At 43.0% G+C, this 16,953-nt stretch overlaps 1 protein-coding gene across 1 annotated transcript in view; it reads right to left on the reverse strand.

Annotated features, from left to right (window-relative positions):
• Window positions 1–462: 462 nt before the first annotated feature.
• The window catches only part of SAMM50 (SAMM50 sorting and assembly machinery component), a 40,515-nt gene continuing 24,024 nt past the window's right edge, over window positions 463–16,953 (reverse strand). Inside the window, exons 11-15 of the mRNA XM_008581540.1 lie at window positions 15,128–15,198; window positions 12,033–12,100; window positions 7,609–7,755; window positions 6,622–6,763; window positions 463–1,220 (exon numbers count right to left, since the gene is read on the reverse strand). Of these exons, the coding sequence (XP_008579762.1) occupies window positions 1,175–1,220; window positions 6,622–6,763; window positions 7,609–7,755; window positions 12,033–12,100; window positions 15,128–15,198 (474 nt within the window). The 3' untranslated portion in view covers window positions 463–1,174. The remainder of the gene's footprint in view (window positions 1,221–6,621; window positions 6,764–7,608; window positions 7,756–12,032; window positions 12,101–15,127; window positions 15,199–16,953) is intronic.

Here is a 16,953-nt window from a genome sequence, read left to right on the forward strand (position 1 = left end):
CCTGGTTTCTGGTCTTTCATGGAAAGCACTTCGTGAAGTGCTTCTGGCATTATGCTCTAGTCTGCCCACTTAATGCCACCAGAGAATGAATAGAATTCACAATTTTACCCAGTGCCTCCATGCCACAGGCTGCTCATTTGAGTCCACCCGCAAATTAAACACGTCGCATCTGCACTGGAGGCAGCTGGACCCAGTGTGCTTTAATTAAGGAGCTGGCTTCAGCGACCAGGGTAACCTGGCTTTGCTTGATTAAACATGCACATTTTCAAAAATGACTTCTCCTTCGGGTTCTCCACTGATGTAGTAGATGAATTCTCAAAAGTCATGGTGTCTGAGAGTTTGTATTATTTATTTGTTTTTGTTTTACTATTATTGTCTTTATTTTACAAATGAGAAAACAGAATGGTGAGTTTGTATTATTTGGAATTCACTTTTATAAATTTACAGAGTCTCAACATGACAGTGTTTTAACATGGATTTATTTTGCCAAAAGAGTAAATGTGAAACTGTAAACAATAAACAATTTACAGGGTAAAAGTATATTTTCCCATGTTTCAGACTACTAAAAGAAAGGCAAAACTGTTTCTTCTTACATGTTCTCTACAAAATCCCTGCAGCTCATGCAGGCAGTGAGGGTAAGATAGTCCTGGGGGGCCTGACAGCTTGGACCAGGGATGACGCGGCTGGAGCCAGGCCAAGGTCTCTTGGCAAAGACATAAACAGGTTACGGGGAAGACTGAAGAGATGGGGACTCAGCCCTACCTTGGAGTGGGGAAAACCCAAGAGTAAAGTATTCCAGCTAAGGCCTATCGGGGCACCACCTGCCACCTGGACATTTTCATTTTCATATGGCACCATTTTTTGAAGAATTCAAAGGAGGTTTAACTTTTTTTAAACTTTTTTCCACATGTGACTAATTAAGAATATCCCAAAATATTACTTTGAGAGATATGAATTGTGTGTCCTGGAGGAAAGCTGGCGAGGACTTGCTGGCTGTGAGAGCAAAACATATCCAAGAGGCGTCGAGTGCTTGTCTTTAAAATTTATTGAGATAGTTTCCCACAAGGACTGCAGTCACAGCATCGCTCAGCTGTGTCTATTCTGGGAGGACACGTGTGACCCAGGTGATGTGCTGCTGCCCGTGTCCCAGAGCTTCTCCTGGAGGGAGCGTCAGCTACAGGAATCTTATCCCAGCTCCAAATTGGACGCCATCACATATCCTACAAAAAGGGAGAGATCAGATCTGGTGGCCTGCCTGGCCGCCCTGCCACGCTCCCAACGCCATGAGCCTGCACGTCTCGGAAGCACCGCTGGGAGCCCGTCTCAGCACGACCTCCTCCTCCTCCCTCCACCTTCCCGCCCGCCTGCCTGGTCCTCTCATATGCCCCTGCGGCTTTCTCCTCTGCTGGATTAAGAATCCGCTTTTCCAGAATAGAAAAGGGGGAGAAATGGAAACATAAATCCCCTTTTACAGCTCCCTTCTCACCACCTTTATGTTCCCCCAATCCTGACAGGAAGGATAGAAAAGGTGGAGGAGAGGGAGGACAAAGGTGGGGCGGGGACGAGGGCGACAGCGGTATCTGCATCCCACACAGGTTCAGCCTGATCACTCGTACACTTGCTCCTCCCTGGGAAAGGAAGGATGGAAGAGGTCACATCAGTTGCAACATCTGCTATGAGCTGACCCTTTGCAGGTGCAATTCCACGTGCTAGTGAAAACCTGCCATCAGACTGCTGAGCCCATTTTTGGATGAGCAAACAGGCTCTGGCCACACAGCTGAGGAGTGACAGGGCAGGGCTCTGGCCCCAGGCTCCCTGCTGAGGGAGCACAGCTGTGGGCTCCCTGATGGTGTGGTTACATCCTGGCCTCAGAATCACTGTCCACCTGGAGCCTGTGCTCTGGGGCAAGTCTGATGCTGTGAACTGGGCACAAAGTGGGCCTAACCTGGGCACTCAAACTCCCCAGGAAAATGACAGCCAGAATCCCACACAGCAGCTACCCGTGTGCCGTGGAGCACAGCATTTCTGCCAGCTATGGGCAATTTCCAGAAAAGGCTGGTCAACAAGAACACTCCTTCACTCAGAAGACAGCTGACATCCCTACTATCACACCTCTGTTCCTTCCAGATCTGAGTAAATATGAAAACGGGCAGGAAGTCTTTCTTTCTCAACCCAACTCTTAGCAAGAAAACAAAATATCTGATCTATGAAGAGATTCATGACAGACGATCATTAACAATGCCGCTGCCCTTCTGAAGGGTCAAGGGTGCTCACTAACCACCTGCAGCAGAAGTTACCCACCCAGAAGAGGTATCTGCAGCCCCTCTGTGACCTAGACTAAACCATACGTCCTTAAAAGGAAAAGATCCAAAATCAAAACCTTGACTTTGCTTGTACCACTTAGCTATGTTCAGATATGATTTGCTTTTTTATTTTACACTATCAGGTCTATAAAAGTGACCTTTGTCTATATTCACTATTTTAAAAGAAGTCTCAAAATAAGATAGGAGATAAAATATCAGTCAAGCTCTTGGCTTATGTAATTCAGAAAACAAGTAGCCATTCCAATGAGGGCTCGTTTACTCTAACTATAAACAGATTAAACAACTTTACAAGCACAGGTTTATGTTTGGAGACCACATAAACATGTCACAGAAATAAATACCCACTACAAATATTCAAAACAGTGTTACAGAGTTACACAAGGCTGGGGCAACCGAGCCTCTGCATACTCGAGAGCCTCAGCAAACACCCACCTTCCGCTGTGTGTCCACTGGGCTAGGTCTGGGCTCTGGTGTCTTCCATCTCCCCCCAACCCCCACTGTCACTATGTTAGTGCAGGCCCTGGTGGTCTCCCACCTGCCTCTAACCCAGCAATGCCAGCACCAGCATCGGGGTCTTTAGGAAGGCCATGCTGACAGGCCCCTCCTGCTCCTACCTCAGTGCCTTGCACCCAGTCTCCCCTGGTGTCAGGAGCACCTTCAACGGGCCTCACTTATGAACTCCAGGTGCTATTCTAGGTACAGGGAATCCCAACATGAACAGACAGATGAAGTCCTGAACTCAAAGACCTTGGCATGTACACAGAGGGGAAAAAAGGCCAGTGTGGCTGGAAGGCAGAGGGGTGGGAGATGGGGCGAATAAAACTCAGACCCCCAGCAAGGCATCCAAGGGCCTCCCCACACCTGCCTCTGGCCCTGTCACCACCACACAGTGTGGCTCCTGTGTTCAGCAGCCAGGGGCTCTCCCCATCCCTGTCTGCTGCAAGCACCTGGCTGCCCTTGAGGAGGATGCAGCTCAGGTGGCGGCTGCTCAGGAGCCCACTCAATGCCCTCCCCAGCTGAAATGATCGGCTTTCTTGTCTTGCCCTGCTACTAACTGCGAGCTGCTCTCTAAGCGAGCCCGCCTGGTTCATCTCTGGGTCTCTGGAGACTGTGCTTGCTAAGACATGAAGTGACAGATGCTGTGAGATCCCAGACACAACGGTGCCATAAATCCCTTCCAGCATAAAATTTAGCAAACATTTCAAAACTGTTCCCACTTCTGTAAAGGTCTGAAATCCTAATTATAGAGTGCCTGCATTAAGTACAGGGGGTGGGAATCTATGGATGATTTCCACACACATTATTCCCCATCCTGCTAGCTGCCCAATTTTAGAAATGAAGATTAAAGTCTGGCAACATCACTCAAACTTCGCAAAATTCCAATTTTGATAAAACTTCCAACAAAGCCATACACTAAGCGTAAGGTGATTTCCACACCCAAGGGTGCTGGGCTGACCCTCTCCAGTGCTCACTGTCCACAACAGACACTTGCAGCCACCACAATGACAATACGGAGCTGCAGCACAGCTGGGGAAGACGGGAGCTTCCTTATGATCTGGCGTTTAAAGATCACGTGCACAGAACGCTTCTCCCACCCAGAAGAAAGCACATTTTGAAATTAATCTCTGAAACATATTTTTCAGATTTAACCAGGAGAGAGAAGCAAAGCTTAGAGATAAATGTAGCCATTCTTTGTTGTTTGGGAAAGGGTAAACTAAACAGAGCTCCTAAAAGCAGCGTTGACTTCTCGGAGCACACTGACACCCAGTGGCCCCAAACAGCATTGCAGTGATGGTGACTGCAGCAGGGAGCAACTGGGCCTACACTACCCCAAGGTGGGTGGTGGTGGTGGTGTGTGCGTCCCAGAGCAGCAGGCAGCATGTCAGAAGTGCAGTATCTGGGGTCGCCCAAGACCAACAGAGTCAGAGTCTACTAAACAAGAGCCCCAGGAGACCCAGAGGCGCATTCCAGCATGAGAAGGGCCACCAGCTTAGACGGCTTTATCACACATCCTGGTTCTGATTTAATCCAGATGTTGGTGCGGATCATCACAGCACCTCTGGTGCTATCCGCAAGCATTCAAATAAGCACCTAGTTGTTAGGCCAGGGAGACCGACGTTCTCATCTGTGGTGGGAATAAGGGCTTTGTAGAACGCATCTTGCAAAACTAGCCTCACTTGCTGAAGACTGTAAACATGGGGAATCTTTGCTAAGATGCTACCTAATGAACAATCTTGCTCTAGAAAAAAGGTGCCTGTTTTTTCACAATTTACTATCTCTGAAATCAGGAAGCGTCATCATCCCATCTACAGCAACTCACAAACAGCCAGTCAGGTGGCAGCCACATAGTGATTTTGTGGAGAGGGGAGAAATGCCTTCTAAAGGAACACTCTTCGCTTCACAAGTGAAGAGCTGGCCATGGACGGTACACCAGCGGCACAACTGCGTGAAAAATAACCACCATTTCCTGACAGCATGCCAGGCAGTGCTCTAAGTGGCTGGTGTGCATTCATTCTGTGAGTTCTCAAAACTGCAAAGTAGTCACTATCATTATCATCCATTCTCAGGATATCAAAATGGAGACCCAGAGAGGTTAAGTAACTAACCTGGGGTCACACAGCCACACAGAATGGCCAAGCTGGGTTCCAAAGCACACACACAATCTCTGTGACTAAACCACCCCCAGCTTTTGCTTTGTGTGGAGAACGGGCAAGGGTGAAGGTGAGTTGTGGTCGGCAGAGCAGCCACTGCTGTCTGTGAAGGCACTGGAAGGCTCTATCCTCACTAGGGAGTCACGGTAGCCTGGCAGCTGCTGTCCTGCCCCCAGATGCAGAGCAGATGCTGCATCAGCCTTCCAGTGAAAGCATGAAGAGCAGATTCTACTAAAGTGATAGCCTTAAAGGATCTGAATGACACTGAACTGCTCCTGAGTAGTAGTTCTTTAGTCAAAGCTTGCTAATGTGGCTATGCTGTAAGAAGCACCATCACCCACCACACTGAAGTGGAAGACAGTGGGAGTAAAAATTCTCTAGTATTCCTTAAACTAGGACAAACTACAACTCCATGTTTCAAACCGGGTTATGACTCAGACTGCACCACCATTTGTTGGCAACGTTAAGTGCAGACACAAAAATGAAGAGAAAAAAAAAAACGGCTTCGAGTACTGAATGTATAAATATAAAAATAATGAGACAATATAAACATCATCATGGACTGAACGTTTGTGTCCTCCCAAAATTCGTATGCCGAATTCCTAACCCACAATGTGATGGTACTTGGAGGTGGGACTTGGAAAGATAATTAGGTTTAGATGGGACCTCCCACAATGGGATTAGAGCTCTTATAAGAGACACCAGAACACATACTTGCTCTCTGCCCACCATGTGAAGACACAGCAGGAAGGCTGCTGCCTGCAAGCCAGGAAGAGAGCCCTCATTAGGAACCAAACCAGGACCCTCACCAGAGCCCTCACCAGGCATCTTGATGTTGGACTTTCCAACCTCCAAAACTGTGAGAAAATAAACATCTGTTGTTTAAGTCATCTGATCTATGTTATTTTGTTATGGCAGCCTGAGCTGCCTAACACACACTATATAAAAATAATTCTGGATTTCTTAAAATTTATACAGTGCATATCAAATAATATAAGAAATGGAATTAATTTCTAAACCTGTAAATGATCTTATACCATATTCATTCATGTACTATTTAAAATGCAAATATTTTCTCAACAAAATAAGTGGGGGTGTATACACGTATTGAAATATAACCCTGTTCCCCACAAATATGTATAATCAAAGTTTCAATAAAAAATAAAGAAAAAAAGAATAAGTGGGTGAGAAAGGCCAAGACAGTGGGTTCCTCTGCTGCCAAGAAGGCTCTTGAGAGTGAGACCTCTATGGCAAGTCTTTGACCACTCCAATCTCTGACCCTTCTAACCTCTGAGTCCCTGGCCTGCAAAGTCAACCACTGGAAAGAATGCACTCCCTTTTCAGCAAGCATAATCAATAATGCCTTGCTAACTCTTCCAGCCAGACCTTCAGAGTCTCTCCCACTACCTTGAGAATAAGCACAAAGCATCTGAGCGAAGGGATGTGAACACTTCATCCAGTTTCTCCTCCAAACTGGATGAAGAAGTACCCAACAGAGGAAAACACATATTTTCACTCTTTTGCTAAGTATTCAATTTCTCTTAAAATCCTGAACCTTAAAAGGCACTAGGAAATGATTAACCATGTCCAAAACAAAGTTCCTAGAGAGTGTGATGTACTCATGGAAAGTAATTCACAGTACGTACCTGTCACCCCTCTGCACTCCCATGGGGATGCAGTAATTAAGTTCCAGCCGAGCAATGTTGCCCAGCCTGAGGACGATCCCAGCACCGTAAGACCAGCGGATGCACTCAGCCAGCTTGCGAATGTGAGCTTTGGGGCCCTCGCCTGAAAAGAGAAAAGGATGTGCAACCACATGTGTGTGGCCTATCCTTTTAGTGTTGTCCCCAGACAAGCCCTGGCTCTCTTCCTGGCTGTGTGCTGTGGTAATTTTTAAGTCAGGCCTAGCTATTCCAGGAGAATGCATGAAGTGAGATTAGGATCCAAGTCAAAAGAGGGCTTGAGACCATACTTACTCACAATCCCAGAATAAGCCGAGCCCTCTCAGTTCTTTGCAGCTGGCATATTCTGTTCCCTTTGCCTGGAATAGCCTTTCCCCAGTCCCTGACCACCTGGAAAGCCCCACTCCATGCCTCGACTTGAGGGTCTTGTCTTCTGTGGAGCTTGCCAGGCACCTCTAGCTCGATACGTCTGCTGTGAGTCTCCTCTGGACCTCAGTTCCCTGAGGAAGGGACCAAGCCCTACTCAGCTCTCTCGCCATAATGACTGGTATATGGTAAGTGCTCAATAAACGTTTGTTGAATAAGTAGATTTTTCTTTGGAAGGCAGCATTAGATGACTATTTTTCTTGCATGCTTCATTTATTCACCAACAACTTTATTTATTTATTTTTTTAAAGATAACCGGTAAGGGGATCTTAACCCTTGACTTGGTGTTGTCAGCACCACGCTCTCCCAAGTGAGCCAACCAGCCATCCGTATATAGGATCCGAACCCGTGGCCTTTGTGTTATCAGCACTGCACTCTCCTGAGTGAGCCATGGGCCGGCCCAACTAACAACTTTATTCTGGGCACTATATTAGGTGTTTTAGAACAGACATCTACTTGTGAACTGTGCTTTCAAACATAAAGACAACTGTACAATAATGGTTTTTTTAATAATGTGAGTTTTACCATAGTTGAGGTTGCAGAGGTTTCCTGCGTTGAGAAAAAAGTGTGTTCTGAAAAGTTCTCCAAAGCCGCCCTGGCCTGGCCGGAAAGGTAACGGGGTGTACAGGTGCAGGCCACTGGCCCAGTACGCTTCTCCACCCAGGTAGTCTCCTAAGCACACAAGGGGCGCAGAACAAAAACAAGGTCCAACAAACTTAAAATCACATTAACGTTCCACAATCTACAGAAACAAGATTTATGTCATATACATAACACCACATACTTACTGGCCACCTGCCGAAACTAACCAACCAACCAAACAAAAAACACCACACAGTGCTCAAGTTCTGTGACTACTTGTTCTAACTCCTGATGCTGCTGGCCTCTTTTAAAATAATCTTTTTTTTCCCCTGGTTTGTTTTACAATTTGATTTAACTGATGGGGGAAAAAAGCCAGTGTAGTCCAGGAAAGCATAAACTCAGTAATTCATCATATCGGTAAAATGCTTAAAATAAAAGAAGTGGTTCTCATGAAAATCACTTTATCCATAACCATAGATTACCAAATTACTTCTGTCTGGCAAATAAAATGCATTATTCTGCAAAACTTTCAAGACCACAATATAGAGAAAAAAAATACAGAAAATGTCTCTGCAGTTTCTGGAAATGGCTGCACACACTATTAATCAAAAAGCATGGCCTGCCTACCACTCGCTGCACAGGGAAACAGCCCAGCTCAATGGCTATGGAGAAGAAGCTATATTTTCATGGTTTATGACCACTTAGATTCTTGTTTTTTGGACAAAGATTACTTTTGCCAAAATTCAGACTATCCACTGAGAGCACACATGTGCATTATTTCTAAAAATGCTCCTATCCATTCCAATTTAACCATAAATAGCCATGACACTAAAGCGACAAAAACAACCACCCATGTTTATACTTTGTTGCAAAATACTATTTATAAATTGTCTGAGTCCCCTCTAGTAAAAATGACGACCATGAAAAAGAAAAATACTGGATGTCTCCAAGATTAATCAAGGAATGAACTGTTTATTCATTTAAAGATTTCAGCATCTACTTAATCCCTTTTAAATACTAAAGTTCTGAATTAAACAAAGAATGGACAAATAACAGGAGATGAACTTTGTTTTTTGTTTCCCAGAAATGGCCCCTCTCTTTTCTTAAATTTCTTTTATTCTGATCATAAAAGTAATATACTCATTGTAAAAAATCTAATAGAAAGAGAAATAGAAAAAAAAAAAAAAAAAGGAAAGAAACATCTTTTCATTTCTATCATTCAGAGATAACCAACTGACATCCTGGTGTTCTTTCTAAATAAGTTAAATAAGTAAATAAAAAGTTAATAAGTAAATAAAATGTAGCTCATTATATATTTTTTCAGTCATTTTTTTTTTTTTTTGCAGTTTAAAATAGTGTAGGCACTTTCTCCTGATGCTTCATATTCTTTGAAAATATGATTTTATGCTTGAATAATAACACAGATGTACCAAAATTAAATTATCCATTTCTCTTCTATGGTCATATTGGTTTCTAATTTCTTCACACTGGACATTAATCTATGATGAGCTTCCCTGCACACACCTATGAGGATATTTGAAAAAGTTCATGGAAAAATTTGTATTGTCTTTCAATTTTATTTTTCCATGAACTTTGTCAAGTACCCTTGTATATTTTTAAGCTTCTACGAAAATATAATACGCACATAGAAAAGTACACACATCATAAGCATACAGCTGAGAATTGCCACACACATACAGAACACACCTGCAGAGCCCAAATGGAAAAACAGAACATGCCTGTACCTCGAAGACCTCACTCTCCTAATCACTACCTGACCCATGCCAAGTGCGGCCACTACCCTGACCTCGAACAGCATAGATTAGTTTAGCCTGTCTCCAAACTGTATTGAAATGGGATCGCACGGTATACAGTCCCTTGGGTCTGGCTTTTCCCGGTTTTGCAGGTTTCTGAGACTCATGCCGGCCATCATTCAGCCAGTGGCTATGACTTCTTCCTCATGACAGTGTGAAGATGTCACTAACTATCTGTCCATTCTATTGTTGATGGGCATTTGGGTTTCTAGTTTGGGGCCGTTATTAATGATTAATAATCCTTCCATACACATATATTTGTAATGCTCTTGATATATCTACTTGCTTTGATGAAAAGTTACAGCAGTTTACATTCTTGCTCACAGAATCTCACCAATCACCTCTTTGATAGGTAATAAATAGAATATCACTGTGTTTTACTTTTTCAGGCAAGTGGAAGACTTCTAAACTTTCCATAGTCAGAATATCATACTTACTTATAATAAAAAAAGAATAAAACTATCCTAAAATTATGTTACTTTTCTAAAAAATAATACTCTAATAAAGCATTCTAAAAACAAGTGAAAAGAAATAATCTATACTTTGTACAAAAATTTATGCAGAGTACAGTCATTGTTTATAATAATATAGAAGTGGAAGCAACAAAGGCATCAAAAAAAGTTTAAAAAATCAGGGTAGAATATTTTAGAATGAAAATAACAGGTATCGGGCCGGCCCGTGGCTCACTCGGGAGAGTGTGGTGTTGATAACACCAAGGCCCCGGGTTCGGATCCCACATAGGGATGGCCGGTTCGCTCACTGGCTGAGCGTGGTGCTGACAACACCAAGTCAAGGGTTAAGATCCCCTTACCGGTCATCTTTAAAAAAAAAAAAAAAAAAAAAAGAAAGAAAATAACAGGTATCCATTTAAATGATGTTTTTGAAGTTTTACTAACATGTGGTTACACCCCTGGCAAGTATGAGAGAGGTTCCGGGAAACAGGAATTCTCACACACTGCTGGAGGGAGTGTGACTGAGACATCCTTTCCAGAGAGCAAGACAAAGCCTTAAAAATATTCAAAATCCTTTCCCCTAGCAATGCCACATCTAGAACTTTATATTAAACTAAAACATGGCTGGCTGGTGTTATAACACCAAGGTCACAGGTTTGGATCCCTGTAACGGCTAGCCATTAAAAAATAAAATAAAATAAAAGTAAAACATATAGATGAGCCCAAAGATTCAATCAGAAGGCTGATATGTTTTATAATCATTAAAAAAAAAAAAAACACAGACTAAAAAAAGTCCAAAGCTTGGGATTAGGTTTCAAAAAAATTATAGTATGTCAATAAGATGAAATAGGCAAAAATAATTTAAGACAAAATATGAAAAATAATAAAGTATTTCTCTCATTCATTACTGCTGGAAATGCAAAATGGTACCACCACCTTGGAAGCTAGGCTCTTACAAACGCACACATGCACTCACCACACGATCAATAACTGTGCTCCTTGGTATTCACCCAACTGATGTGAAAACTTAAGTCTGTAAATGTTTACGGAAGCTTTACTCATGATTGCCAAACACTGGAAGCAAGCAGGATGTCCTTCAACGGGTGAATGGACAAACAAACTGTAGTGCATCCAGACAATGGAATATTATTTAGTTCTGGAAAGAAATGAGCTCTCAAGTCATGAAAAGACATGGAGGACCTTAAAAGCATATTACTGTGTGAAAGGAGCCAGTCTGAGAAGCTACATACTGAATGATTCCAACTATATGACATTCTGGAAAAGGCAAAACTATGCAGACGGTAAAAGGATTGGTGGTTGCCACGAGTTCAGCGGGAGGGAAGGAGGTGTGAACAGGCGGAGCACAGGGACTTCGAGGACAGTGAAACTACTCTTATGATACTGTGATGGTGGGTACCTGATGTTATGCACTTGTCAAAGCCCATAGAATGTACAGCGCAGAGTGAACCCCGAGGTGAACTATGGACCAATACTGGTTCACAGCTGTAACAAATGTACCACACTAATACAAGACGCTAACCTTGGGCAAGCTATGGGGGGTGGTTAGGGGAACTCAATATTTTCTGCTCAACTTTTCTGCAAACTTAAAAACCGCTTGAAAAAATAAAGTCTATTAATTAAATACAATTATAGTATGTCAGTAAGATGACATATGCAGCCGTTAAAAATGATAAAGTATTTATTCCCATTAAAAACAAACTATTATATTGTTTGAGGGGTGGTGAGAGAAACAGGTTAAAAAATAGTATGCAAAACAAAACAAACAAAATAACGAATCGGAAGATGTGTGTATTTAAATCCTGAAGGGAATACACAAGAAAATGTTCATACATGTTCTCTCCAGGTAGTGGGACTGCAGGTCGTTTTCATACATTTTTTGCTTAGATATATTTTCTCATTTTTCTACAATTCTCAAGAAATATTCCATGCCTGCTGCCTGATACTCTGTGTTAGGTGCTAATTCCACCGCTGTGAAATATGAACATCTATTATTGTTATAATTTAAACAAACACACAGTCTCAAAACTAGATGCCCCCACTATTTAGATTTGGCATTCTCGTGGGGACAGGACAGACAGACCTTCACTCTGCGGCCCGATGCTGTGCATGCTGAATCCACGAACACTTGTCGGCCCCCCAAGGTAAAACCTAAGACAAAACAGAGAAAGTCATCGGGTGAAAAACTACAGATATGCTGAAAGCTCAGAAAGCACACATCAGACTCACATCTGGTGCTGGATTACTGACATCCTTTTCACGCGGCAAAACATTTAAAAAAGGATTAGGAAGGTGCACATGAGCATGGTGAATTTCATAAAATCTAAACTTCTCATCCAAACTAAAATCAAACACCCACAGATGCTTCAGACTTTTGAAGATGTAAGTGAGATACAAGGCACAAAGAAAGACACTTAGAAGAGGGACAGAGCCAACTGTCCATCGTAAAGAAAGGACCTGCTGTCTGTAAGAATTAATTACGCAGTTCCTTCTCAGACTGGGGCTCCCACACACTCACAATGCAATATTAAGATAAAAGAAAAAGCAGGATACAACTTATATAATAGTATGATCCCAATCACAAAAAGGGGTGAAATAATAATAGAAGGAAATAGACCAAAACAGAATTAGTTATTTTAAATGTTTTTTGCATTTTCCACAATGATTTTTAATTAGGGGAAAAAAAAGGTTTATAATTGTGGAAAATGAATTCCTCTGTGTTCCTCAACAGGCTAAATTATCACACTCTTTCCAATTTATCAGAATAAAATGAAAAACATGAATTAAGAATTAATTACTCAGAAATCCCATCCACTTTTTAAAAAATTGAACATCATAACAGAACATGATTTTAGGTTGTGATCATTACTAAAAATGAATTAGAACGAGCAAGAGGAGGTGTGTAATCTTCCTGGCACGGCTACCAAGGAGGCACTGGCAGCTGATGCCTACCGAGCCCCTGGCTGACCTGCAGTGCCGGGCTTGGCTGATAGGAGCATTCTGCACGGCTGAAATAGCACAAAGCAAACAGGGCACCGTTTTTTCTGATTTCCCTGCCAGATAAAAACCTTTATAAATTTATTCATTTGAACTTGAGTTTAAAAGTCTATAAATGTGTGTTTACTCTTTGGGATTTCTAAGCAAAGCTTTTCTGAATACCCCATTAACATTAATACAGAAACAAACAGCGAGCTCCATTTGTTTGTTTGTTTTTCTCCGTTTATTTTTTAAATGATAAACCATGCATATTCTTTTGAAAGAATTGAAATGATCCAGGAAGCACATATCATAACAAGTGAAAAGGTTCTTCCCCCTCCCTCATCTGCCCACTGCACCCCAGTCCCCAGAGTGACCACTGTCACTGATTTGGTGGCTGACTTCCCAGACTGTGGGTACTGCTCCTGTCAACACACACACGCACCATGGAGTTGCCCCTGAACCAGAAAGGAATCAACTAAACACATTCATATGCAGATTTTAATGAATATACATCCACCTCATTATTTTTAATAATTACACAGTCTTCTTTTGGAGTGGCTGTGCTAGAATTTAATCATCTCCCTACTAGTGGACTTTATAACAGACAGTTTTAAAGTTTTTGCTATTTATCAACAATATTATGTCAGCACCACGCTCAGCCAGTGAGTGAACCGGCCATCCCTATATGGGATCCGAACCCGGGGCCTTGGTGTTATCAGCACCGCACTCTCCCGAGTGAGCCACGGGCCGGCCCTATCAACAATATTATGATGAACATCTTTGCACACTTATAAAAGTATTTTTGTAAATTAGACACATGGTGAAACTATTAGGTCCCAGAGACTATAAAAATAACATGTTTATACTTCCAAACTTCCATCCAAAAAGGATGAACCAGTTTAAGCTAAAATAACATTTTAATAATGTAGGGTTGAAGAAAAAGTTTACTGCCCTTGGGGACAATGATTAGTTTTTCAAAGCAACAAATACAACTTCATACCCTGCTGATAGAAGTTTAAAGTGCTGTAAGCTCTCTAAAAAGCGGGATCCAGCAATTTTTTCTTTTTGGGGGGGCGGGGGGGCCAGCTGGCCAGCATGGGGATCTGAACGCTTGACCTTGATGTTATAACACCATGCTCTAAACAACTGAGCTAATCAGCTAGCCCTCAGCAATATTCTTTATAAGCCTTAAAAAACCTTAAGAGGTTTTATAAGTCTTATTTTGAGACAGTAATTTAGGAATCTCTTCTCAGAAAATAAAATGTATAAGGTTATCCTTTTTTTTTTTTGTCCTTTTTGAGACCGGCTGCACCGCACTCAGCCAGTGAGCGCTGTGAGTGCACCAGTCATCCCTATATAGGATCCGAACCCGCGGTGGGAGTGCTGCTGCGCTCCCAGCGCCGCACTCTCCCGAGTGCACCACGCGCTCAGCCCTACAAGGTTATCCTTCACAGTGTTATTTATAAAAATCGAGCTGGCCAGTTAGCTCAGTTGGTTAGAGCACAGCCTTGTAACATCCATGTCAAGGGTTCAGATCCCTATACCAGCTGGCCACCAAAAAAAAAAAAAATCACAAAATTAGAAACAACTGAAATATCCAAAAATATCAGGTAGGCTAAAAAGTTACAGTATATGCAAGTAATAAAACATTATATGCTATTAAAATGAGGGTTATGAAGAATTTCTCATGACTTGGTGAATGATTATAATTTCTTTAAAACTTTGTAAAAAGCAAGGATACAAAACTCTAAGTAAAATACAGTATACTAACAACTTAATACACACATATATAGATGTATGTGTACATATACTGATGTAAACAGACATCCACAAGAAACAGACTAGACGGAATTAGTCCCACGTGTTAACTCTACTTATCACTGGCAGGATTGAAGATTTTTTTACCTAAATGTTTCTCTATTTTTATATTTCTGCAGTGAGTATGAACTATATTCTTTCATAATCAAAAGGTAAAAATAAATTTTTTTTTAATATTATAAGGTAACTGCCCCCTCCCCTAACAAAAAGCAAAAAATATTAACTATGAGGAGTACCGGGTATTTTGAAATTAGCTTAAACATCAATACTAAAGTAAAATTTGAAATAATGCTCTCCTAAATAATTAAACTTTTCTAAAATATCTTGTAAGGAACCAACTGAAAAACCCCTGCAACATACAGCCCATTTGTTATCACTCACCTGTCAGCGATGCTTGATGGTTTATCACCAATGGGTACCAACATTCCACCCCAGAGAGATGTTGAAAAAACCTGTTCAAACATAAACCAACAGCTGTTTTCTTCCAGCGTTTCTGTCATTCCCATGAGCATCAGCAAACAGAAAACTGGCCACATGCTGAACGCCCATGGCATACAGAGCTGTGTTGGGGTGAAGGGCTATAGGAGACCACCTGGCTTGTGCAGCTGAAGAACTACATACAGTCCAAGTGTTGTGCAGATACTTTCAAAACTGCAACTTCAAATTTCACATAAAGACATACTGAAGTCGAGCAGGGAACGGCTTCCATTCTTTTTTTTTTCTTTTTTTGGTTGCTAGCTGGTACAGGGATGGAATTTTGGACCCTGGTGTTATCAGCACCACACTCTAGCCAACTGAGCTAACTGGCCAGCCCTTTGGCTCCCATTCTGACACAGGGCAACTCCTCTTCTGCAATGAGAAGCAAAGCCCTGTAGGACAAGCCATGATAGATGAGGGAGTCCAGAAACCTGCACAAGTGATTCTGCCTCTTCTGAGGCCTCTGTGACTTGGCCTCAAACTGCGGAAGGACTAAGGGCACACGGCATTTTAGGTTGAAAGACAGTACAGGCTGCAATGCGCCTCCAATTATACAGCGCAAAGAGACCACCCTCAAGGACAGAGCCCTCTCTCTTACTCATAGGTCACGAGGTGGCCACTAATCTCAGCCCAGTGATCCAATCTTCACAGTACATAATCGATCCATAAAACCCACTCCATGGTGGCTTCCAGCACAGCGAGGCTCTGCCGGCTCTTCTCCATCTGCTGCGTTCACGGCCTCAGGCTGAGCGGGCCTCCTGCTCTTGCTCACCTGTGCCTCTCTCTGCCTTGCAGATTCCTACATCCTACAAAGCTGCTCATATATTTTGGTTTCAGGAGCTTCAGTAGGAAGGACTACAGATCAACACTGGAACAGAGAGTGGACAGAGCAGGCCAAGCTGAATTAATCCTGATAAATTCAACCATCTATTGGACAACATTTAGGAAGCAGCTGCTCTGAGCATGGTGCTGTGGCACGTGCTACAGAGCAAAGCAAGGGGCCGCAGAGCATGCAGGTGCTGAGACAGCTCCCCTCACAGCCTCATACGGCTATGGACAGCAGCAAAGATGGGAACTACGCAGCAGGCTTTGAGAACACCCTGGGCTGGACCCATGAGGCTCAAGAGCAGTGAGATGGCCCCAAGGTCCCCTCGGCAGGATGGAAAAGGAGAGAGTAAGGTTCCTGGTGCTGTTGGTGGAACCTGGCCTCCGCCACACCCTCAACTCCCTGTCTGACTACCAGTCTACCTGAGACAGCAGGCCCAACAGGGAGGCCACAAGTGTACCTGACCACCCCTCCCCTGCAGACACCACCAGGAACAATCCCATCTGCCTCGCACTGCCCTTGACCTCAGTGACCAGAAGAGCCCACAAGGCAGACGTGGGGCCAGCTACAGAAGGGCCTAAGAAGGAGACACTGGGGAATGGAATGAGAAAGCAGGAATAACCGAGTCAAGGAAACCAAGAAAGAGAAAACGAGAAGAACCAGCGAGCAGATGACAGTGCAGCAGGGCCTGGGCAGAGGTCACTGAACAAGACCATAACAAGGCCTGTGGCAGCCACTGAAATGTCAGTGTCGGGGAAAGGCAGGAACCAAACTCAACGTGCAATCAATTAAGGACTGAATGGGAGCAGCAATAAACTATTTTACAATAAACTGTCCAGAAACAGCCACATGTGCTATTTCATTAAGACTCACTCCTCACCCTCAGGGTTTTTTTTTTGGGGGG

The sequence above is a fragment of the Galeopterus variegatus genome, unplaced genomic scaffold (assembly GCF_000696425.1).
Source record: "Galeopterus variegatus unplaced genomic scaffold, G_variegatus-3.0.2 Scaffold2389, whole genome shotgun sequence".
In the NCBI taxonomy this organism is placed as follows: Eukaryota; Metazoa; Chordata; class Mammalia; order Dermoptera; family Cynocephalidae; genus Galeopterus; species Galeopterus variegatus.